Raw genomic sequence first — 23,532 nt, 5'->3', positions numbered from 1 at the left:
AACCCAGGGATTGAACCCCTGTCTCTTATGTCTTCTGCATTGACTATTGGCTTCTTTACCACTAATACCACCTGGGAAGCCCAAATATATATTAATATATATAGCTTTTATAAAATATAATTTAAAAAGAAATAAAACATAGAAACTTCCCTGGTGGCGCAGTGGCTGGGGCTGGTGCCGTCCCTGGTGGGGCCCAGGCTGCGTCCCTGCTCGGGAACTAGAAGTGTGCAAGCCGTGCAACGCAGCACAAAGTGGATAAATCACAAAATAGAAATGGTGAATATTAAAATAATTTAAAAGATAGATATTTTAATCATTTGCATGAATCATAAAATCATGCAGTCTATGGGCACAGATAAAAAAGAAGTTTATTCTTTAATATAAATTTTAGAATCATGTTCAGTTATATATAAAATTCTTTAGTTATTTTAATATATTTAGGAAGCAGTTGGAGAGAATTGACATTTTTTACAGTATTGAATATTATTTATTTATATCTTCTGTTATATCCCTAAGTAAAATTTTATCATTCTTCACCCAATATACATTTCTCATTATTTTATCCCTAGATATTTTATTTCTAAATATTATGAGTAGTATGCTGTTTTTCCTATCACAGATGCTCGGTATACCAGGAAAAACAGTTATCATCATTTATCATTTGAGTACAGTGGGTTCTTTAATTTTCTCTATTCCAATGAGGGTTTTTTTTTTCATTTCTACACACCTCTTTCAGTCACCTTTATATATTCACCTAATGTCAACATTGTCCGCTTTGAAACTACAATATAATTATTGGCACATAAACATTATAAAAGATGAAAGTATACGGTGGTTACACATTCTTTTTGTACAACAGAGCTTCCCCGGTGACTGCCGGCAATGTGGGAGACCTGGGTTCAGTCCCTGGGTTGGGAAGATCCCCAGGAGAAGGAAATAGCAACCCACTCCAGTATTCTTGCCTGGAGAATTCCATGGACGGAGGAGCCTGACAGGCTACAGTCCATGGGGTCGCAAAGAGTCAGACAGACTGAGTGACTATCACTCACTCACTCAGGTTCTTATTACAAGTAATTGTTCAATGAAATCCTTCCTTCTTGAATAAGTACTGTATTTCTTTTTTTCTTCTTATAAATATATTTGTCACTCATTGGTATGTGTGAGAAAATTTATCTCTGAGGTATTGAGGGCTGAAAATTCAGTCTTGAGATTTTGCTCAGGTGATCAATTTCACCAGCATCACTAGATTTTGGTTTATTAATGTCTCTTTACCATTCTTCCGTTGTCTTATTTAGTCTTTTTTAGCACGAGTAATTGATGAATAATGTCATAGTTCTTAGGGTGATGAAATAGTAAATGTATCATCAAGATTCAGAAAAACAAGATTGCTAGAATCTTACATCTTAAACTTGTTAAAGGATCCAGTGGATCCATATGTTCCCTGGTGGCTCAGTGGTAAAGACTCTGCCTGCAGTGCAGGAGACCCAGGTTCGATCCCTGGGCCAGGAAGATCCCCTGGAGGAGGGCATAGCAACCTACTCCAGTCTTCTCATCTGGAGAATCCCATGGACAGAGGAGCCTGGAGGGCTGCAGTCCATAGGGTTGCACAGAGTTGGACACGGCTGAAGCGACTAAGCAGCATTTTATTCTGTTATTTAAAAGTAAGTAAATTTTATTTTTTTTTTATATTTTAAAGACCTCCAAGGAAGAATAAAAATCATGAAATGCTCATGACAAATAGAACTGCTCAAAAAAAACCCTCAAAAGTAAAATTGGGTCTAATGGACCCTGAGGCTATGCCTAGAAGTGACCAGCAGGTGGGGCTGCATGACTAGAAAAAGTAGTTTGCCCGCGAGGGTGACTTGGAGGAAAAACATACCCTATTTGAAAATTGTGTACTGTAGAGGCCAGAGTTAAAAAAAAAAAAATAAAAAAAAATTCCATGAAATAAGAGAGGTCTCTTAAGAGATAGTATAGGAAAAAATGGAGACGGGAAGGAGACATTATATTGTGCTGTGTGCTTTTGCCGCTTCCGTCTTTGCGACCCCATGGGCTGCAGCCCGCCAGGCCCCTCTGTCCATGGGATGCTGGAGGCGGTTGCCATGGCCTCCTCCTGGGGGATCTTCCCAACCCAGGAATTGAACCCAGTCTCTTTAAGTCTCCTGCATTGGCAGGTGGGTTATCCACCTGGGATAGTATATTAATATCTTGCCATTTGAAGCCAAAACATTTTGTTATATATTTTACTTAAAAATCACCATATAAATTCAGGGAGCTGAAATAAATGTTAACAAGATATTTCAATGTGTTTTTCCACTAAAATAATAAAAGATATATATATATATATTTTTTTTACATTTCTTTCAGTCTGATAGAGATTAAAGGTCCTCCTTCAGACCAATTTTTTTTTTTTTTTAACCAGCAAAAGGAGTTTATCTTGGAATAGCAGAGAAGTGCAACTTGGGACAAGCAGACAATGGTGAAGCGCAGGCGCGCCTGTGCAGCGGAGGCGGGGGCTGCGGCGCCGGGGAGGGCTCGGGAGGGCTGCGGGCTCGTCCTCGGCGGCGCGGCGGCGGCGCGCGCCTGCTGCGCCGGGAGGACCCCTTTCCTCCTGCCCGGCTCGGCGAGCAGCGGCCAGTGATCGGGGCCTCCTTCACTTAGATGCTATTTGCTTTATTCCTTTTCATGCTGCTCTCAGAAGTGCCTCAGTTTAGTTGAAAAAAAAATGATAAGGATTATAAGGGATAGTTGTTCACCTCAGGGTATTTTAATATTAAGGCTCCGTCGTTTCTGTTTACATTGTTCCGCTGCTGCTGCTGCTAAGTCGCTTCAGTCGTCCCTGACTCTGCGACCCCAGAGCCGGCAGCCCACCAGGCTCCCCGTCCCTGGGGTTCTCCAGGCAAGAACACTGGGGTGGGCTGCCGTTTCCTTCTCCAGTGCATGGAAGTGAAAAGGGAAAGGGAAGTCGCGCAGTCCTGTCCGACTCTTGGCGACCCCATGGACTGCAGCCCACCAGGCTCCTGCGTCCATGGGATTTTCCAGGCAAGAGCACTGGAGTGGGTGCCATTGCCTTCTCCACATTGTTCCTCTAATACTTAGTAATACTTCATTTGCTTTAGCTTTAAAAAAACTTGTCATTTCTACCTTAGAGCAAATTTAAATATTGGTTTTAATGTGAATCTTTCTACCACTTCATCTGTCTGGCTTACTAATTATTTACTGTTTAAGTGTAATTTTCTACCTTAAACCCAAAATAACATTAAAAGAGTAACTTTTATACATCATATACCTACATAGGAAAATATTTACTTTAGTGTGACATGAAATATAAGCTTCTACATCATTGGTCAGTCTAAAGGAATGCTGATTATTCTAGAAATAATTTTTTATCCCGCTTTTTCTGTCTTTGTCTTCTTGATAATGTCCTTTAAATAGATATTCTAAAAAAGAATGGTCTAAATATCATTAGGTAAATCTCTAAAGCAAGTGAAATATCTTTGTAATAAAAATGTGAGTGGATAAGATGTAATACTTTAAAGGGTAGCCTTAAAAAGCGATTTCACTCTCCAAATACTAGTTTACCCTGAAAAATTAATGATGAAATTCGTGTTAATCCTGAAACGTGATTTAGTTTCTTCTACAGCGTTTAAACAACTACATGAGAAGAATGGAACAATAGCAAGCACAGCAAAGAAACGTGCACAACTAATATTTATATTCTCTTTTACTTTTTAGCTAAGCTTAACATGTTGATAATAGATTCTTTTAAAACTTGGTGTTGAAGTTCATCTCCCCTCTTACCAGGACTTGGCCTCTGTTTTTTTATCTGAGTTTTCCACATATAAATTCTTCTTATAAAACTCCTCTCATTCATCTTCAGACTTCACTTCAGAATCTGTATTAAAGTAGGTAAAGTAATTCCAGATAGCTTTCCTTTCATGTCTTTTTTTAAAATCCAGAATGAACGTCGTGTATTTTTATTCTCTTGTCTTTTAATTTATTTTATTCTCTTTAGTCTTTATTTGTTTCATTCTCTTTTGGGTCCCCAAGTCCTGGCTGCTTGGGCTGCCGCAAACTTACATTTTTATCTCTAAAATCTGGTCACATTGCCGGAGGCTTTGTTGGATTCTTTGGGTCTCAGCAGCGGCTGTCTGCCCAGGCTCTCAGTGTTTTTCCTAGCGTAGGGATGTTCAAAGGGTTACAGTTTGTAGAATGTTGGTTTCCTTCTGTGTGGTTTTCTTCTCCCTAGGCTCCCAGCTCTTCAATTCTTGATGGTCTGCTAGCTCTCCAGTACCTTTAAATTTATTTATTTTGAAAAATTTTATTTAAAGAACGTAATCGGAGGCTAATTACAGCACTGTGTCGGTCTCTGCCATGCCTCAGCAGGAGTCAGCCGCATGTATGTCCCCTCCTCTGGAACCCTCCTCCCGCGTGCCGCCCCATCCCACCCCTCTAGGTTGCCACAGAGCCCCGGATTTGAGCTCTGTGCGTCAGACAGCAAATTCCCACTGGTTGTCTAACTTCCGTACATGATATATAAGTCTCCATGCTGCCCTCTCCATTAGTCCCACCCTCTTTTGTTTGGTCAGGCTTTCTGATTGTTACTGGTGGGAGCATTGGCCTGCCTAAGTTTTTCCATCAAGCTGTGGTTAAATTTTAACGTTTTAATTATTTTATTTTAAAAATCTGGCTCATCAAATATGAATGAAAAAGTAATGCATCTTCACAATAAAAAATCACACAGATGATAATGGAAAGTTCCCATGCCTGTGTTCCATCCTTTACAGTCTTTGCTCCTGTGGGCAAAGTTGCAGTGTCTCATGTGTCTGTAGGTGTATCTTGAGTACACATGTACGTCTATGTATATATCCCTTTTGCTAACATATTTTCGATTTTAATTATGAAACTCTTCACACTGAGAAGAATAAAGACTATAATAAAAATCTTTGTGCCTACAATCCAGGTTTTAGAAATGTCAACATTTTACCATATTTCTTTAGATCTTCTTTCTCTTAAGAAATAAAATGGTGTAATATCATTGAATCCCCATTTTTAAAATCTGTTCTTTTTTTTTTTCTTTTTACAGTTCTCCTTTTTCTGTTCAGTTTGATTTTCAAGATTTACCCGTATTGGCACACACAGGCCCCTTCACTTTATTTCATATGTGGTGCTCCTTTGACTACTTCCTTGCCAACCCCCCACTTAGCTTATTGTTGTTATTTGTTTTGTCTTTTTTTCCATGATGTTAAAATATCATACCTTAATTCTGGACTTTCCATTTTTCATAAAGTTTCTTTATATTTAAAATACGTGATACTAAGACTTATTTTGTACCCTTCTCAACAGAAAACTAAAAAACAAATTACGAGGGGAATAAGAGTCTTTAATGTCATAATGCTCCAGTGAGGTTTGTTTAGAACATTTTAATGAACATTTTGATGTCCAGGAATTAATTTCTGGACAAGCTTTTCCCCTCTTTTTAGAAATTGTTAGGTGCTTTCAGAAGAGCAGCGAGCGCGCCTCTGTTCTCTTCCTGTTTTAGGTCTGCGATAGCACTTTAATCAATTAAGATGTGTTGATTGATGTGCTTTGCACCTTCCTAAGCATTATTGATATTAATGAAAATAATTAACGGCCCGCATGGAGGTTAAAATTTAGTTGGAGAGAAATGAATTGGTGATTAGACCACACTAAAGTCCTAATGGCGTGAGGTGAGATTTGGAGTGGGTCATAAAGGATGATGCAGATTTGGTTTTGGAAAGCAGAGACAAGAGGATCCTTATGAATAATAACTCAGACGTGAATGCAAGATAGGTGACGACTGAAAAGCTTAACCATTTTATAAAGCTGAGAGTTTATATTTGGGGTAATGGGAAATTGAATAGAAGGAGACGGTCATCAGTAGTCCAGGAAGTTTAGAACTGATGAAGTAGACAATAAGATGCCCATCTCAATTTCAAGTTCATTAGAAGATTTTAGGATGTGGAGTGGATTAGAACAAGGAGAAGGGAGATCATCTTAGGAGGTTTTTATAGAACTTTGGAATTACATCTTAGATGTAGCCTTCAATGAGTCCCTGTGCCCTTTGGCCCCGTACTTCCATTTCTAAGCCTTCTAGGGAGATATTCCAAACTGTGAGGTGTCTGAAAGACAGAGAACTGGATCATGGCAACATTTTGAAGTAACTTATTTTTCTTCATGAGTTCCTGCTTCCTGGTACCGAAATTTTCCTCCAAATCCCAGTGAGTCCCGGGGATCTTCCTCCAGTCTGGAGAAGTGTTTAGCAGTAGTGTTAGTCGTTCAGTCATGTCTGACTCTTTGCTACCCCACGGACTGCAGCCCCCAGGCTCCTCTGTCCGTGGGTTCTCCAGGCAAGATTACTGGAGTGGGTTGCCATCCCCTTCTCCAGGGCATCTTCCCGACCCAGGGATCGAACCCAGGTCTCCTGCATGGCAGGCAGATTCATTACCATATGAGCTACAGGGAAGTCCTGACAAAGTGTGTGGGTTCCCATGAGTTGGAGGATCTGAGATTCCTCCAAGTGGGCACGGATTCTTCTTAGTCAGGGGTCTGTACAGAACTCGAGGGAGCTCACAGATGAGTATCTATGATTCTTGAATTTTCTTAAAGTCTTATGTAAGATTTTGAATCATGTTTATTTGGGAAACTCTGGAGTGAGTTTCAGATCCTGAAAGATGTCTGTGACCCACCCAAATTAATAACAATGCGTAAAGAGGACTTTCCTGCAAGTTACCATCTTACCTCTTTAGAAGCTACTGAAACCAAGTAGAAAAAAGACAAGTGATTATATGTTGAGCTATATGAAATTGTCAAAAATTTTTTAGTAGTTTTTGACGTACAGAAACATCATTGTCATATGATCTGACCTAATACATTCTTCAACATTTTTACACTTTTATAATGTAAAGGTATGCACTTTAGGAATGTAGATTCTAGTTAAGCAGTTTGTGTTCAATTTTGTGTTTATACTTATTTAAAAATTACTTATGCAGTATTAGGAGTATTGTTCCTGTGTCTTTAAGGTTTTTACTGTGGTAAAACAGGGTAGGGAAATGGTAGAAAGAGAAATGAAAGATAGGGAAACCAAAAAAAGTATGTGGTATAGTACCAAAATTGCAAATCGATTCAGATTTTTGACTGACTACTTGCTGGTTAAGCTCTGCCCAGCTCTCTTTGATAATGAAAACTGTCAGGCCCTGTCTGGCTCAGGGACAACTGAACCCAAGCCTCCCATGTTGCAGGCACTTTCTTTACCAGCTGAGCCACAAGGGAAGCCCAAGAATTCTGGAGTGGGTAGCCCATCCCTTCTCCAGCAGGTCTTCCCGACCCAGGCATCTAGCCGGGGTCTCCTGCACTACAGGTGGGTTCTTTCCCAGCTGAGCCACAGGGAAACCCCCAGGGACACAAGATAGGGTAATGAATCCGCCCTATCTGTTGCATCTGCCATGAGCGTGAGAGGGCTGAGTGTTGTAACGCACATCACTCATTTGCTGTTTCACTGATTCTGTTGATCTAATCATACTTTTCTTTGTTAGCCAGAGCATTCCATTTCTTCCAGTGACGTGTTGTGTGACTGTTTTAAGTGGAGTTTGGCAATTGCAACTTTGAGTCCAGAAAACCAAATTTAACTATAAACTATTTCTCGGGAGAGTTCAGATAACCAACAAAGATACAGTTTGGCTCAGAGTTTGTTTCTTTCCCTCTTTCTCAATTTTCACTATTCTATTCTTTTATTTTCAATCAAGCAAAAAAAAAAAAAAAGCAAAAATATAATTGAAATCAGAAAACATTTTAAACCTAAGCCTTTTTTTTTCTTTTATAGGTCGCTATCTGATACTAAACAGGCCAACATTTTAAGAAAAGCAAGATACTACATAAAACAGAAAAAGTATGATGAAGCAGTAAGTATGCAGACCTTGTGTATATAAATAGCTGATCGTTCAGGTATGGAGAGGGGCAGATATGGTGAGAGCAGAGTGAGCCAGCCAGGGAGCTGTCCTGACCCTGCATGGAAGGGCTGAATTTCCGAAGCAGCTGCTTTGGCCCCATGGATAGACTTCTCTAATTTCAGATAATGTTGTAGGTGAACTTTTTTAGGTTAATATTGTTAATGAACAATTGCTGTTTTCTGTAATGAGAAAGTATATTCCAAGCTTCTGTCATCCTGCTTATGCGTGATATTTTAGAACGTGACATAGTTGTACATTTGGAACTAGCTTCACACTATTATGTGATTTCCTGCCAGGGTCCAGCCCCAGCTGATCCAGGGTATTCGAAGGAGAGACGGCATAGGCGAGGATCAGGAAACAACTGCTTAATTAAACATTAATTAAGGATATAAAGAGTAATAGAATGAGGATAGCTCAGTAGGAAAATTCAGTGGAGAAAAGAGGCTGAGTAGCTTGGTTTACGCAGGAGACCAGTAAAACTTCAAGACAAGAAGTTTGCACCACTTACGTAGGCCGCAGGCGTCCTTCCGTTCTCCCGAAGGAGAGGAGACACTGAGGCCTCCCCGGTCGGATCTTAGAAGCCCAGGCATAATTAGCAAGCATGGCGGGTTCCACGCTCCAGATGGAGACTCAGCCAGAATTTGAGAGAGAGAGTGACATGGGGAGACCAAGTTTCAGTGAACAAGGCCCGCACTTTATTTTCCAAAGTAGTTTTTATACCTTAAGTTGTGCATAGAGGATAATGGGGGAAGGGGTGGAGTCATGCAAGGACAGCAGTTCCTGGTCCTAATCGAAGCCAGGCTTTCAAACTTATCATATGCAAAAGTTCAGGTGATTTACATCATCTTCTGGCCAGGAGGCCTGTTAACATTTTAAGAAACTTATTTTTCTCTAAAGGTGATTATTCCAAAGTCAGGCACCAGCCTCCAAAAAAGCATTGGATAAAGCTGCATTCCTATAGGGCAAAGGTGAGGTGGCTCAATCAAGAAAAGAATTAACTCAAGGGTCCAAGGTTACAAACATTAAAACTACTACTTACACCAATCATATTAATCAATACACTGCCAGGGACACAGCAGGTAAGGGATATGGAGACTTAGCAGCAAACATTGGCCCAAGAAGTGAAAAACCCTTCACCAATACAATTTCTAATCAATCTTTTAACTACTCAAAGGAATCTGTGTTTAGACAGTTAGAACATCTCCTGCCTCTCACAGTTGGGAGGCTCTGAACAATCACATGTGGCCGGAAAAACCTATTCAGGCAGGCTAGAGGATTTCCAAAGGAGTTTGTAGGTTAAACACTGTCACACCCAGGAATTATTAACTGGAGCTGTAAGCTAACTCTTTTTTCAGAGAGAGGTAGTGGGGGACAGCCCCCCGTAAAGTCAGAGGTGTAGGTGAAAGCACAAAGCAGAAAGTAGGCAGACTCTGGTTTTGGGGGTAGATGCTCGAGAATTTCCAGGGGGACTCGTGAGGCTCGATCCCGCCTTTGCATATGCCGAGCCTCCTTCCTCATGACCTTTGCCATGGGTGGAGTGCCTCACGCTGGCTCCCAGCAGTGATAGAATTCTAGTTGAGCTATTCCAGATCCTGAAAGATGATGCTGTGGAAAGTGCTGTACTCAATATGCAATATGCCGGCTCCCGGCAATTTCCCTGGTAGCTGAGAGGTTAAAGCATCTGCCTGCAATGCGGGAGACCTGCGTTCAATCCCTGGGTTGGGAAGATCCTCTGGAAAAGGAAATGGCAACCCACTGCAGTATTCTTGCCTGGAGAATCCCATGGATGGAGGAGCCTGGTGGGCTACAGTCCATGGGTGGGGGTCACAAAGAGTTGGACACGACTGAGCGACTTCACTTTCACTTTCTTTCACTTTCACACTATTGTAAATTTAATAGTTTATTCTGAAGCTTTGACTTTTCCCAATTCCTACCCCATTGTCTTTTTCATAAATTTTCCTCTTTGTTAAATGGTCATAAAAGTTTAAAGTAAAAGAGAATTCTATTTTCATTTCTAAAATTGCCTAAGTGGTACAATGGCATTTCTAATGCTTATTTTTTTTATAGTTTTACAATGGCAAATTACTCTCCTCTAAAATATTAAACTATTTTAATAATGTTTTATAACTGATTAGATTGGGAAGATCCCCTGGAGAAGGGAAAGGCTACCCACTCCAGTATTCTGGCCTGGAGAATTCCATGGACTGTGTAGTCCATGGGGTCACAAAGAGTTGGACACGACTGAGTGACTTTCACTTTATAACTGATTTGGGTAATCTAATAATAAGAAAGTAAAAAAATGTAAATATGGGCCTTTCTGTTAGGGACATATAGAGCCATTTAAAAATAAAATTAAAAAAAAATTTTTTTTACTTTGTATTAGGGTGTAGCCAAGGAACACTGTTGGGATGGTTTCAGGTGAGCAGCAAAGGGCCTCAGCCATACATATACATGTACCCATTCTCCCCCAGACTGCCTTCTCAACCAGGCTGCCACGTAAGTGGGCAGACTTCCCTGTGCTACATCGTAGGCCCTTGTTGGTTATGCATTTTAAATACAGCAGTGTGTACGTGTCCATCCCAGACTCCCTGATTGTCCCCTCCCTCCTCCCCAGCAACCACATGTTCACCCGCTAAGTCTGTGAGTTAAAGAGCCATTTCCTTCATGTGTCCTCTGAAGAGAATGTCCACAAAATGAATCATGTAGTCACTACACATCTCATCGATAGTTTGCACTTAAAATATCCTTTCTTATCAAGATTTTAAATTTTATTTTATTCAGGATTTTTTTCTTATTTATCCCTTGCAAGAAGACCCTTGAACAACCAGAATCTGTTTTTGCTGTGCCGTCTGCAGTTACGTTAATTGTAGTACTTTCCCTCCCCCTGACGCCTGGTTCTCTTCTTTCCGTGTGGCCGCTGTGCCCCCGCTCCCCCAGGTCTCGCTCTGTCGGCAGCTGATCCACCTTGCCCTGAGAGGCCTGGCCTACTACCACACCTATGACAGGTTCTTCCTGGCTTTCAACGTCGTCCTTGGTTTCGTGGGATGGACCTCTTACGCGTCTCTGTTGATCATCAAGTCTCACTGCAACCTGATGAGAGGCGTTAGCACAGAGGCCAAGGTAGGTTCAGAAAAACTGAAGATTCAGGCGACGCTGCCAGGCCAAAGGACTGAGGAAGGAAATGGAATCTGACCAGCTGTGGCGCGCTCGCTTAGGGTACACGTTGTTCTAAGCCAGCTCTCTCGTCTGCTTTTGTCGCGGTGGGTCTTTTTTTCTCAGAAATCGCTATTTCTTTACTGGGGAAAAGAGCGTATCAGTAATAAGTCCTGTAGGAGAAGAGAGCTATAAAGGTAGCTGTGTAGTTTACATTCACCTATGGCATTAACTGTGTGGACTTTCTGTTTATTTGTATATTTATTTAGCATGTTATAAGTATTCCATATCTTTCTACAGTATAGGTAATCAGAAAACAATTTCAGAGCGATATATTTAACTTCATCTGATATTAAGTTTAGGAGCTGGAAAGAAATAAAATCACTTATTCAAAATGTTCCTTTTAAAACAATATGGATATATTTTTGAAACTGTCCTTCCCTTTTTCATCTTTCTAAAATTCTTAAACATGAATTTCCAGAACGTCCTCTAATCCTCATTTTAAGAACTAGTCCCTCATTTATTGTACTTTCAACACCAAACAAAAAAAAAAAACAAAAAAACTCTGTTCTTTAGTAATACTTTATACAACTGAGAAAATATAGCAGTACATATATGGTTTACTATATTAAAATACTTTACTCTTTAAAATTTATTACTGTCATTTACCAGGGATAATATGCCACTTCCATTTTCTTTACTTCATTCTCTAATGATGATTACCTTGTCCAAATCTTCTAAAAAGTAATACATCCGGATGGTATATTATTGATAGTAATAGTCTGTACACATTTCCAACAGTAAGTTTTTTAAACTTTATATTTTATTTTTCTATAATGGAAGAAAGAACAGTAGTGTTTATTCCATTTTTATAGTGCTTTAATGCATCTTAAATAATTTAACCCAAGTAATTTTCATTATTTGAATGTATGTGAAATGGGCTAGAATAAAAATAATTTCTTACATGACAGGAAAAGAAACAAAAACAAAGATGTTTTAGTGAAGGATGTATCTAGGCATTCAGCTGGCTATTTGAAGTTTATTTTGCCCCTTTAAGCTTGTAACAGTGCTGGAAGCAGGCTGTACAAAAGAGGAGACTGGAGTTGTTTAAGTAACTTGCACAAGGCCATTCAGCTAAGATGGGGAGGAAGTGAGGTTTGAGTGCTGAGTAGTAATGCCAAGTGCCTTTGCTGTCCACTTGAAACCATCACAGCATTGTTACTTGTCTTTTCTCCAATATAAAATAAACAGTATTCAGTTGAGTTCATTAAAAGTATTTTGAACCCTTTGGTTCTGTTTGCGAAAACATTCTGGTTCTTCTTCAGTGAGAGTTTATAATCTAGTGAAGTGACAGCATCTAAGCAGTTTGGGAGGAAGAGGACATTGCCAGAAATCGGAAGCATTGACAACAGGGGGCCGTGGAGAGCAGTTGGGGGTAAGGGAGCTGCAGCTGCAGAGCCTGGTGCCTGCAGTTGGGGAGCATGGAGGCTTCAGCAGTGCGAGGTACCCCGGCTCCCTGGAGGGACCGCACGTCACCAAGAAGGGGGCTGGTGGACGGCTGAGAGGGAGGGAGAGAGGAGCTCCCAGCAAACACTGCCCTCCTCTCCGGACGTGGGAGCAGACGTGAGACAAGCTAAGTGGTTTAGCCAGTGAAGAGAGTGAAAGTGAGTCAAATGGTTTAGCCAAACTGACAGCAAATAGAACAGAAGCACTGAAATTAACTTTTGGTCTGACTCCAGCTATGCTGGGAAAAATTGAAAGCCGGAGGAGGGGGTGACAGAGGATGAGATGGTTGGATGGCATCACCAACTCAGTCTGAGCAAACTCTGGGAGTTTGACACGAGTTTGAGCAAACTCCGGGAGATGGTGAAGGACAGGGAACCTGGTGTGCTGCAGTCCATCGGGTCGCACATGGGGACACGACCGAGTGACTGAACATCAACCACCAAAGTTGATATCACTTCTGCCTGACAGTGTCCCTCAGACTATACAGGTTGTTTCTGATGTATCACCATTACAGACAGGTCTGCAGTGAACATTCTCTTTAAAGGTAATTTGCCACAGCTCCTCCCAGTTGAACTCTGCATTTAACTTGCATCCATTCTCTGCTTGCTAGTTCAGACGTCTTTTGCTTTAGAAGTAAATATCCGTATTTATCTGCATGCTTTCCTGCTCTCTTGTTACTTGGGTAAATCTCAGAAGGTTAACCCCTTAAACCAAGCCTCGTGATTCCATCTCTGTGTGGATTAAATTCCTTCTTGGTCAGCACCTCGTACAGAGCGTGGCATAGACGATGTGACTTAAGAACTGTTGGATGGAGGGGTAACCTCAGTGCTCACAGCATGGTTCATTATCCTCAGGTGTTTTTTGGAGGATATGGAAAGGCAGGGAGTTAACTGTGATGAGGGAGAAAATGTCTCCCATTCCTGTTATTTAAAGTTCTTTCCATTTTTACTTTAGCTGAACTGACTTCTTTTTGATTTGATTTCCTACAAGTAGATATTTATTTGTAATGTCTGTTGCTTTATGTGTCAAAGGTTTGGATAATTATACGATACTGTGCTGACCCTGGAAGATCCCTCGAGGATCTTTTTACATACTTGTTTAAATTTATTTTCTTATGATTTTACTCTTCTCAGAGTGATGTGAAACCAGTCTCAATCCCTACAGTGCTTGCCTGCCTCGGGCACCTTCCGCGTTAGGGCCCTCCCTGTCCGTCTCTGAGTTCTGCCCCTTCTCCTCCTGCCCCCTTGCTCGGGGTCCTCCATCCTGTCTGGCCTGTGTCTCCATTTCCAGGGCCAGTCACTGGGTAGGTTTCTCCACTGACTACTGGGACTAATGCAGAGAAGGAGAGGAGGAGAGAAGGAAAATAGAGGCGATAATAGGAGCTGTTATTTCTTAAGCAGTAGTAATATTCTGGGCATTTTGGTAAGCTCTTTTCATAATCTCATTTAACCATGACTAGCCCTGATAAATAGATACGGATATTATTATTCCCATTTTATAGATGGGATGAAATTAAGTCTCAGAATCTTAAAGTTTTTTTTTTTTTTTTCTCCAGCTCATGGTCATACAGGGAGCCACTGACAGAAGCAGGATTTGAACTCTGATCTGTGTAGCTCCAAACACTTAATCACAGTGCTGTGTTTCACCTTCCTTTTTAAAACTCTGCTCTAGTTTATCCTTGGTTCCTTGCTCCCTTTCTGGTGACATTTTAGAGCAGAAGGGAGGAATTATAAAGGGGGGAAACTCATTTGCTTTTCCTCCCTAACCTCACCTGCTCCAGAAGGTAATTCGTAATTCTCCCCTTATTCGGCTTGGGCAGCAAGGCAAGGGGAAACAAGCAGCAGAGGCAAGAGGGCGCCGCCTGGCCCTGCAGTCCTGCTCCTTCCGCTGTTCTTAGCGCGGCCGCTCTTTCATCGGCGTGCTCTTGTCCTCATCGCTGGCCTTGCTGCCCCCGACGTGCCTCATAGCTCCCAGCCCAGAGCCCCCGCAGGCCTACCACGTCCACGCACTGCCACTGAGCGGCTCCCTTGCTGCTTGGCGGGGGGCAGGAGCGAAGATGTGCCCGAGCGATCCTCCTGTGGTTAAGCGGTGGGGAGAGCAGCGTGCGCGGCCGGTCAAGTTGAAGCTGGAACAGATAGAGGCGTTGTTCCCGATGAAGTCCCACCATTTACTGTAGATCCAGTGGGCTTTTGTGCGCCAGGCAGTGAGCTCAGTCAACATCCATAAAATTGTTACTAAGGAGAGCTATGCTGAGTTCCAGACGAGTTATTTGACAGCAAACTGTAGGAACGTAGTCCCCTTAAATGGAGACTTGCCTAACTGCCGCAGTCCCAGGCTTCCCGCTATTCTCCAGTGACAGGTTTCTTTTAAAATGCAGTTCTTAGATGGATCATCTAGTTGTGGAGTCACTGAAAGAAAGTAATATGTTTCCTTTACGTCATAAAATGTCTTTTAAGAATCTGTCATTGAGCATGAGTTTGGAGTGTTTTCAGTGTTCTGTTTGACTTTCAGAACCCAAGCCGTCTCCTGCCGTGTACTTTTGTAGCCATTGGCGTTTCTGTCACATTCTTCCTGCTGATTCAAGCCTGTCCCTGGACTTACTACATATACTGTTTGTTGCCATTGCCAATATGGTACGCGGTTCTCAGAGAGTAAGTAATGTGTCTTGTGGTCTTGTTTCTCACTTCACTGACAGTTAGGTACATCTGTATTTAAAAGGCATTACGTAGCGTAAGTAGATTTCTGTAGCGTAAGTCATGACTTACAGTACTGTCAAATCTCCCAGCCCTCTGATTTCATGTGTAACAGCATAAAAGGTGCATATAAGCATCCTCTTTTTTTTAGCTGCCCTTCGCAGCCTGCAGGGTCTTCCTTTCCCAACCAGGGATCAAACCCAGGCCCTCAGAAGTGGAAGCATGGAGTCCTACTCACTGGGCCACCAGGGAATTCCCTAAATATGCTTTTTATTTTACTTTTCCCTTTTGACTTCATCTTTTTTTGCCCTGAGACAGCTTTGGCCTCGGTTCCTTTCTTCATATATCTTTTAGAAGAAAAATCTGGAGTGAACACAAAATAATTAACATGGATTGTTCTGTGTCAGGAGTGGCTTGCCTTTTGAAGTCTCATCATCCCAGTTTCCAGCCTATCTTTATCTTTCACGAGGCAGTTTGAATGCTTTGGCTCCTTACATTTTTGCCCCTCCTTTCTCAGCTATCATGTAAACCTAGATGAATGAAAGTTTGTAATTAAATTCAATCCAGTAATGTGTACTTGCAAGGATTAGGGGAGATTATTCCCATATGCTGTGGTTCCATCTTTAAGTATTTCCTCACAGGTTGAACTTGAAATGGACTGTATCATCATAGAAAACATCGAGGCCGAGCTCTCGTGCTCTTTAAAACAAAATTGCTGAAACGCTGGGTTGGTTCATGTTCATAGGAAGTGAGGATCGTGGTGTGGACCGTATTGATTTCTGCATCTGCACCAGTAGTCTAGAATATAAACTTAATCTTGGGCATCCTTTGAGCAAGCCAGACCCCAAAAGCAGACCAGGGAATGACAGTGCAGAATAAGGGTATTGTCAGGGTTGGCAAGCATGTTTGAAATGATACAATGTATGTTTCTATTCTAATTTCTGTTAACTCCAGCTTTGATCACCTCTTCTTAATATAAAAAATAAAAATTAATATTAAAATATTTTAAATATTAACTTTTTCAAATACAAGGTAAAAAGACACTGACGAAAGAACAGACTGTTACTTTTCCATTTGAAAGGAATACAGTTGCTGGTTACACATATTTAAATCAATTTTTTCTAATGTCATTTTTTTTCTGGTTTAAAACTTTTTAGAATGAGAAGTTTTATCTAAAATTCCCTCCTAAATTATTAAATGTTCTATTTGTGAAGAGCACATGTATATTTAAATTTTAAGGGACATTGTGATTTTGAAAATACGCTGTGTTCTGTATCTTTTTGATAGATAAAGAAAATAAAACATAAAATTTCACTTTTCTTCTAGAAAAAAACTAAGTGTTTTATTGAATCATCACTGCTGAGAACAAAAGAAATATTCTCCTTTTGACTGGTGTTAGCTTTTCTTCCCTACATGGTACTTTAATTGTTTTGATGACAATATGTAACCATTGTTTTTAATTAGAAAAGGTTCTAAACCAAATCATACTGGCATTTTATAATTGCCTACTTAATAATGCACTACAAATGCTAAAAAATTTTTTCTAGTGATAAAATGTAAAACGTACTCAAGTATGTAATACATTTTAAATGGTTGTGAAGTCACATTTAATTATAATTAGTATATGATTAGTGACATCTTAAATTGAGTTTGGAAAAGGTTATTTTGCCCAATGAAAAAGTGCAATTAAGATTTTCTCTACCTAGATTAAGTTGAAGACAGTTGAGATTTCAATATAAAATTGATTTTAGTGAATTTTAAAAATGTTCTCAGTTTTTATTCATTTGGGTTCATTTATTTTATTTCTGATGTTGTATCTGTAATTGCATGTGCCCATGTTTAAACTCTAGAGAAGGAAATGGCAACCCACTCCAGTATTCTTGCCTGGGAAATCACATGGACAGGGGAGCCTGGCAGGCTACTGTCCATGGGGTCGCAGAAAGTTGGACACAACTTAGCGACTGAACAACAAAATGTTTAAACTCAGATCAAGTAAGACTCATTTATTGTCATTAATGTTTATAAAAAACCAAGCAAATTATTATGATCATTATCAACTTAATTCAGAAGTTACATTTTTCCTAATATACTTAGGGATTTCAAAAAAGATGTAGGTAAGTTAAAGCATTGAAACAAATCTGTTAGAAATTATCTTAGTTTTTGAAAGATCTATGAATCGAAAATTTCCTGATTTCTATGCACAAGATTTTAATGTTTTGCTATATGAGAACTAATTTTTTATACTCAACATAGGTTATAAATAATTTTTTTATAAATAATCCTGTTACACAGAATCCCAGTTATTCAAGGCTTTGTCACCTTACTGTCGACCTTCCCGCCACGACGCTTTCTTGGATACCTCTTGCTCTTTATCCTGGGAGTTGAAGTATTAGTAAGTAATTTACCACTTACACGCTTTCAGGTCTCTTTCATACATGTGCATATCTCGTTGGCAGTGACCTCCTTTTCCCTGTCTTCTTTGAATTACATTCTCAGGTGCTCAGTTTTTTCTACCGCTACATGCTCACGGCTGCACTCGTTGCACTCGCCGCTTGGCCGCTTATCACTGCGCTGTGGACTCGAGCAAAGGTATAAGTACTACTCACTTCAACCCTGGGCAGATTCGTGGTGACTTTTTTGGATATGTGTTTTAACTCTGGGAATTGTTCATTTTTTAAGAGAAGTGTAGAATGTGTCCTTACATAAAGATCCTGATCCTTTTGACAGGAGGACTGAGGTTGACTTAAAGGTGTCAGTGATTCGTGTAGATTTTCATAGCAAAGTGAACTCATCTTCTGGTGATTGAAATACTCAAGAAGTGCAGTTGATACATCCTTCTCTGAAAGGCTTCCTAGGTTCCTTTAGCCGCAAATGTCTAAATGCCACCGAGGAGCTGCCCAGAGCACAGCGCTGGCAGGAGGGGCCACGTTCTGGGCTCAAATCCGAGGGGTCACCTCCCCTGGTCCAGGGCCCCATCATGCTTTCTCTGGAGAAGTATTTGTTCATGATAGATGATTTTAAAATAGAATTACTCCTGATTTTCCAGTTTTTTTGTTGTTGTTGTTTGTTTTGTGTATGTTTTGCAGAGCTTATTTTTTATGCATTACATGTATCCCTGAAGACAGAATACACAAATAAGCAAAGATTTAGGGAAAAAACCACCCACAATCCCGTCACCCAGACATTGCATGTTGTTAACCCTTCCGGATTTTTTTTCCTACACGTTCATTCTTAAAGAGGAAGAAAGGAATCATCCTATACTTTATATTTCACAACTTTTTTTTTTTTTTTACTGAATCATTATTGTAATTACCCCTGATTTTCTGCCTTTAACTATATAGGCAATTACAATGTGCTACAAAAAATATTCTCATGTTTCCACTTTGATGCTTTTTGGTGGAGGTAGTATGAAGATAGACATTTCTTCTTTCTCTTCTATGAGAACCTACAAGATGTTCCAGTTAGTGGAATTATTGATAATTTTTTGGCCTTAATCTAACTACAAAAATGTTTTTACTTTTATCCCTCCTGGATGCAATCATTTAATAGTAGGCCAGCTTTCCTGAAGATGTCATCAGCATATGGTAGACTCTAAATTGAATGAGGCTTCCCAGTTGGCTCAGTGGTAATGAATCTGCCTGCCAGTGCAGGGGCCACAGGAGATGTGAGTTTAATCCCTGGGTCGGGAAGATCCCCTGGAGGAGGAAAGGGCAACCCACTCCAGTATTCTTTGTTGGCATAATCCCATGGACAGAGGAGCCTAGTGGGCTATAGTATGGGGTCACAAAGAGTCAGACACGACTGAGCATGCACAAAAAATTGAATGAAGTGCTTGCTTTGAAAGAGTTTAAATCCAGGTTTAAATCCTGGCTCTTTCATTTACTAGTCATAGATCTGGTGCTACTCACTTTGACGTCTCTGAGCTCAGTATCCTAATCTGAAATACTGTGAATAATATAGCCTACCTCTTGAGGTTATTGTGAGAATTAAAGGAGATAAAACCTAAATCATACTTAATAGAGAAACTCCAACTTAACAGATCCTTCACAGATAGTAGCTATATTACTTTTAGAGTAAATGAATGTAAGGCTTTGAATTTTCCTTTTAGTTTCACAGCCATGTAGTCTGTGAAACAATGAAGACAGTTGTTTGTACCATAATGTCTAAAGATAACTTTTTTCTTTATTTTAGAGCATCTCGCTGAGTTGGATTTTCTTCTGTTTGCTACTGGCCGTGTTCCCACTTATGCCTGTTGTAGGACGAAAGCCAGATATCTTTCTAGTGTATGGACACTATTTTAACTTACTTTTGAATGCAATTGCTTTTCTCAATCAACACTATATGAACCACATCTTGGCCATGAGTTTAAAATCATGTGAACAACCTGGAAGTTAAAATATTAATATTAAACCATGAGTCATCATTTTGGCCCGGCTCTGAGGGGCATTGAAACTCCCTGAAGATGCTTCTGGGCCTTCATAAAAAATGAAATTGTGCCAGTGGTAACTTAAATTTCCAACAATTTAAAAAATATCTAGAAGCTCTTGTATGTTGGGGAAATCAGTACATGATTTCACATGAAAAACATGTTCAGTTGCTGAAATTAACAGGTCTAAAAAGCTACTGATGACTGATACAGTCTGTCTTTGCCTTTGAGCAAGTCCACATTTTTAATGTCTTAGAAAGATGAAATTCTCTTCTACTTTGAACATAAAGATCTCCACTGCGGAGGGAGGGAATCTCTGCACCTTGACAGCTTTCTCATGTTTAATCACATATGCGGTTAGAGAATTCTTTATACCTTACTTGAATTCTCCTTGCTGCTCTTAGGTTTATTTCCCCTCAATGTATCCCAAACGAATCTGTAAAATTACTGGTTACCTGTGTTTTTAATTTTAAATTATTATCATATAATCTATTGGCTGTGTGTGTATGTGCTTGGGAAGCTAAATGATCATTATTTCATTAACCTTTTACTCCCTTGTTTTCTAATCATGTAATCATCTTCATTACTTTCTTTTGAACTCTGTGTAAGGAAATTTTTTAGCAGTCTAACTCAGTCTTTAATAGATGAGGGTATTCTTTTTAACTGAAAGAAACCACAACAATATTTTTAAAGTATATGTTAATTTTAAAGTATGTGTTATCTATAAATTAATACATTTATTCTCATTTCTGTGAGAATAATAATTATGGACTTAGATTAGAAATTATTCTGTGAAATCAATTTATTTGCAGAGCTCAAAAAACAGTATTGAATTCTAGGACTGTTCTCTCTTAGCCATACCTTACTGATTACTAAGTGAAAACATTTTGCAGTTGTTTTAAACTGTAAACAGCATGTGCAAAGATGAATTCAAACATTTTGATTTATTTGTTACTTCCCATTGTTCTGATTCTCTTGTCTCTGTAAAGACCCTTCCGCTCCTTTCATCAGTCTCTCCCTGTCCGTCCTGTTCAAGCACTATTGGCACAGATGAACAGGACTCAGGCTGAGAGGAAAAGAAGTTATATAAATAGTCTCCATATAAGTTTGCCACTGACCTATTCTATCGTAAATTGTGTTTTAAAACAGAGTGGGTGCAGGCTTGCTGGTTCTTCTGCTCTCCGGGTTTGTTGTAACATCTGTCATAAAAAGAAAAGATAGTTTTATAAATGAAGACCTGGTGTTACATCTATTACAGGTGGGTTACAGATTTTCAATAGTATATTATATATATGACATGATCAAATGCACCTTATGGTTGTATTTAATTATCTTGTTCTTAAGATGCCATCATGTTTTTATTACTCAATAAAAAGAGCTGAGAAGAGAGTTTTCTGTTGAAGATATTAAATGGAACTACATTCTCTAGAAGGAATAAAGGAAATACATTCTCTAAAATAGCAAAAAGGTCAACAAGAGCCGCCCCCTGCCCCCTTGCTGCTAAATGCCTGGAGAGCAGAGATTAAGGAGGTATAAGTCTACTTTGGCCACCTGATGTGAAGAGCTGACTCATTGGAAAAGACCCCGATGCTGGGAAAGATTGAGGGCTGGAGGAGAAGGGGATGTCAGAGGATGAGATGGTTGGATGGCATCACCGACTCAATGGACATGGGTTTGGGTAAACTCTGGGAGTTGGTGATGGACAGGGAGGCCTGGCGTGCTGCGGTCCATGGGGTCACAAAGAGTTGGACACGACTGAGCAACTGAACTGAACTGAACTGAAGAGGTATTGACCAAGAGGTTGAACTGAAAAGGGCTGCTTCTGTTCTGAGATTCTGTGTTGTCCTCTTTAGGGTCAGGAAAGAATAAGTTCTTTGAAGTGAAAGCAGCTGCTGAACATGTTTATATGAAGATTAGCCACTTTAAGACTTCAGATGACATGCTAGGAGAAAATAAACTTCACCTTGGTTTGGTGGCTTTGTAGTGGTGACAAGAACTTTGAACTTGATGTTTCCAAATTGAGTTAATTCCCAGCTATTCTTTGTACGTAGATGTGTGATTTTCAGTAATAGAGCTTCAGTCTGTTTGTTTTTAATCAGTAGAGACAATATTCAGTAGGGTGGTAAGAGGTTATATGATGTCATATTCTGTAAAATGATAGCTTTACTGTAGAGAAGAGTGGAAGTCACTTTTTTTTTTTCCTTTTAAACAGTAAAAAATAAGCCATATCTAGAACATTGATTAAAAAGAAAACATATCTGACTCTTCTCAAAAAATTTACTGAGAGTAAAGCTGGGATAATAGTAGTTCCAAGAACACTCAAAAATTAAAATATACAACACATGAAAGATGTTAACTCATTCTGAAGGACAACAGAGAACATATGAAGAAGAGAAATATTTTCATTAAAGATCCTATCAAGCCATTGAAACATATCTTTTCATTGTATTTAGTACACAGATTGGCTTTACACTAAACCATAGTAGCTTTGACAAAATTCACCTGTAATAATGAGTATTTTGACAAAGGTGAGTGTTTCTGCATCCCACTCTTAGGAACAAATAATACCATGTTAAAATTCTTATGGACTTTGTTAGACATGCTCCTAAATGTAAGGTAAATCTGATTAAAAAAAAAATTCCCTCTTACATTAACCTTATTAATTTGCATTCACTCCTCTGTTGTGTACCATATATATATGTTTGATTTGAAGATTTGTGTCCTTTCACATTTTAATGTATCTGAAATGAGAATGTGTCTGACAATTGAAAGGATCCTAGGATTGTGTCATAGATTTATTGACAGCATTTCTCCTTAATTCACTGAAAACATGAGTAAATTAAATGTGTCTTTAGGATTTGGTGATCAGGTTGCTAATCTGAACTTTAAGAGAGTTTACTTGGTTCACAACCATAGTTTAGCTCATTTCTTAAACTGGCTGTTAATCCACAAATTCAGGGGTCAGCACACATTTTTCTGAAGAGCCAGATTGTACATATTTTAGGCTTGTGGGCCATATGGAGTCTTGTCAGTTTTCAGCTCTACCATTGTAGGGCAAAGGGAGCTATCGACAATAGGTAAACGAATGGGAGTGACTGTACAACAGTAAAGAAAACAATATTTCAATAAAGCAGCATTTCTAAAAGCAAGCACCAGCCTACAAGCCATAGTTACCAGCTCCACCAGTTTATGTGTACTCCCTAAAGAATTCTACACTCCTTGTATTCTCAGCACCAGTGACCCCTCAGGCCACAAATATGTACTGAATGTGTAAACAGACCTGCCGTGAGTGAAGCCAGAGGGGGAAGACATTCAGGCAGACACACCAGGCTGTGTGCAGTCCACCCTCTGCATGCCCGTGATTTAAGAAACCTTCAAGACTGAGAACATATTCCTAAGCAGACACAGTGTGGTAACGTATGTTGAAAGTGTAGAGTGCCTCATTCGTGCTTAGAAAGGACGGCCCTTTGCTTAGTCCAGAAATTCCGACTCTTGGCCTTGGCCACAGGAAGGTGAGCTGGTCCAATTTCAATAGCATTTTGGTGAGATTCCAGCTGTTGAAGCATTTTTCTAAGTATCTTTCCGATATATACCTGGCCACTCACCACCTCCTCTCTTCTCACGTCTTCTGGGTTTGTTTTCAGATGCTGAGCGTCGTGTTTTCCATGTGTGTTGTGTACGGCACCCATAATAGTCTACTCAAGAAACAAGGACTGCCTCTTCTTAATCAGATTGTTAGCTGGACAATATTAGGTAAGAGGTCAATCAAATCGAATGAGATGAC

At 39.8% G+C, this 23,532-nt stretch overlaps 1 protein-coding gene across 10 annotated transcripts in view; it reads left to right on the top strand.

Annotated features, from left to right (window-relative positions):
• The window catches only part of PIGN (phosphatidylinositol glycan anchor biosynthesis class N), a 106,677-nt gene that overhangs the window by 33,922 nt on the left and 49,223 nt on the right, over window positions 1–23,532 (top strand). For all 10 annotated transcript variants that reach the window (XM_055559709.1, XM_055559717.1, XM_055559716.1 and 7 more), the window contains 8 exons: window positions 7,844–7,922; window positions 10,908–11,090; window positions 15,141–15,280; window positions 17,615–17,714; window positions 17,819–17,911; window positions 19,514–19,605; window positions 20,898–21,006; window positions 23,393–23,501. In XM_055559709.1, the coding sequence (XP_055415684.1) occupies window positions 7,844–7,922; window positions 10,908–11,090; window positions 15,141–15,280; window positions 17,615–17,714; window positions 17,819–17,911; window positions 19,514–19,605; window positions 20,898–21,006; window positions 23,393–23,501 (905 nt within the window). The remainder of the gene's footprint in view (window positions 1–7,843; window positions 7,923–10,907; window positions 11,091–15,140; window positions 15,281–17,614; window positions 17,715–17,818; window positions 17,912–19,513; window positions 19,606–20,897; window positions 21,007–23,392; window positions 23,502–23,532) is intronic.

This window comes from Bubalus kerabau, chromosome 21 (genome assembly GCF_029407905.1).
Source record: "Bubalus kerabau isolate K-KA32 ecotype Philippines breed swamp buffalo chromosome 21, PCC_UOA_SB_1v2, whole genome shotgun sequence".
Lineage (NCBI taxonomy): Eukaryota > Metazoa > Chordata > Mammalia > Artiodactyla > Bovidae > Bubalus > Bubalus kerabau.
The sequence above is the reverse complement of the archived record's forward strand: the minus strand, read 5'-3'. Positions and strand labels throughout refer to the sequence as shown.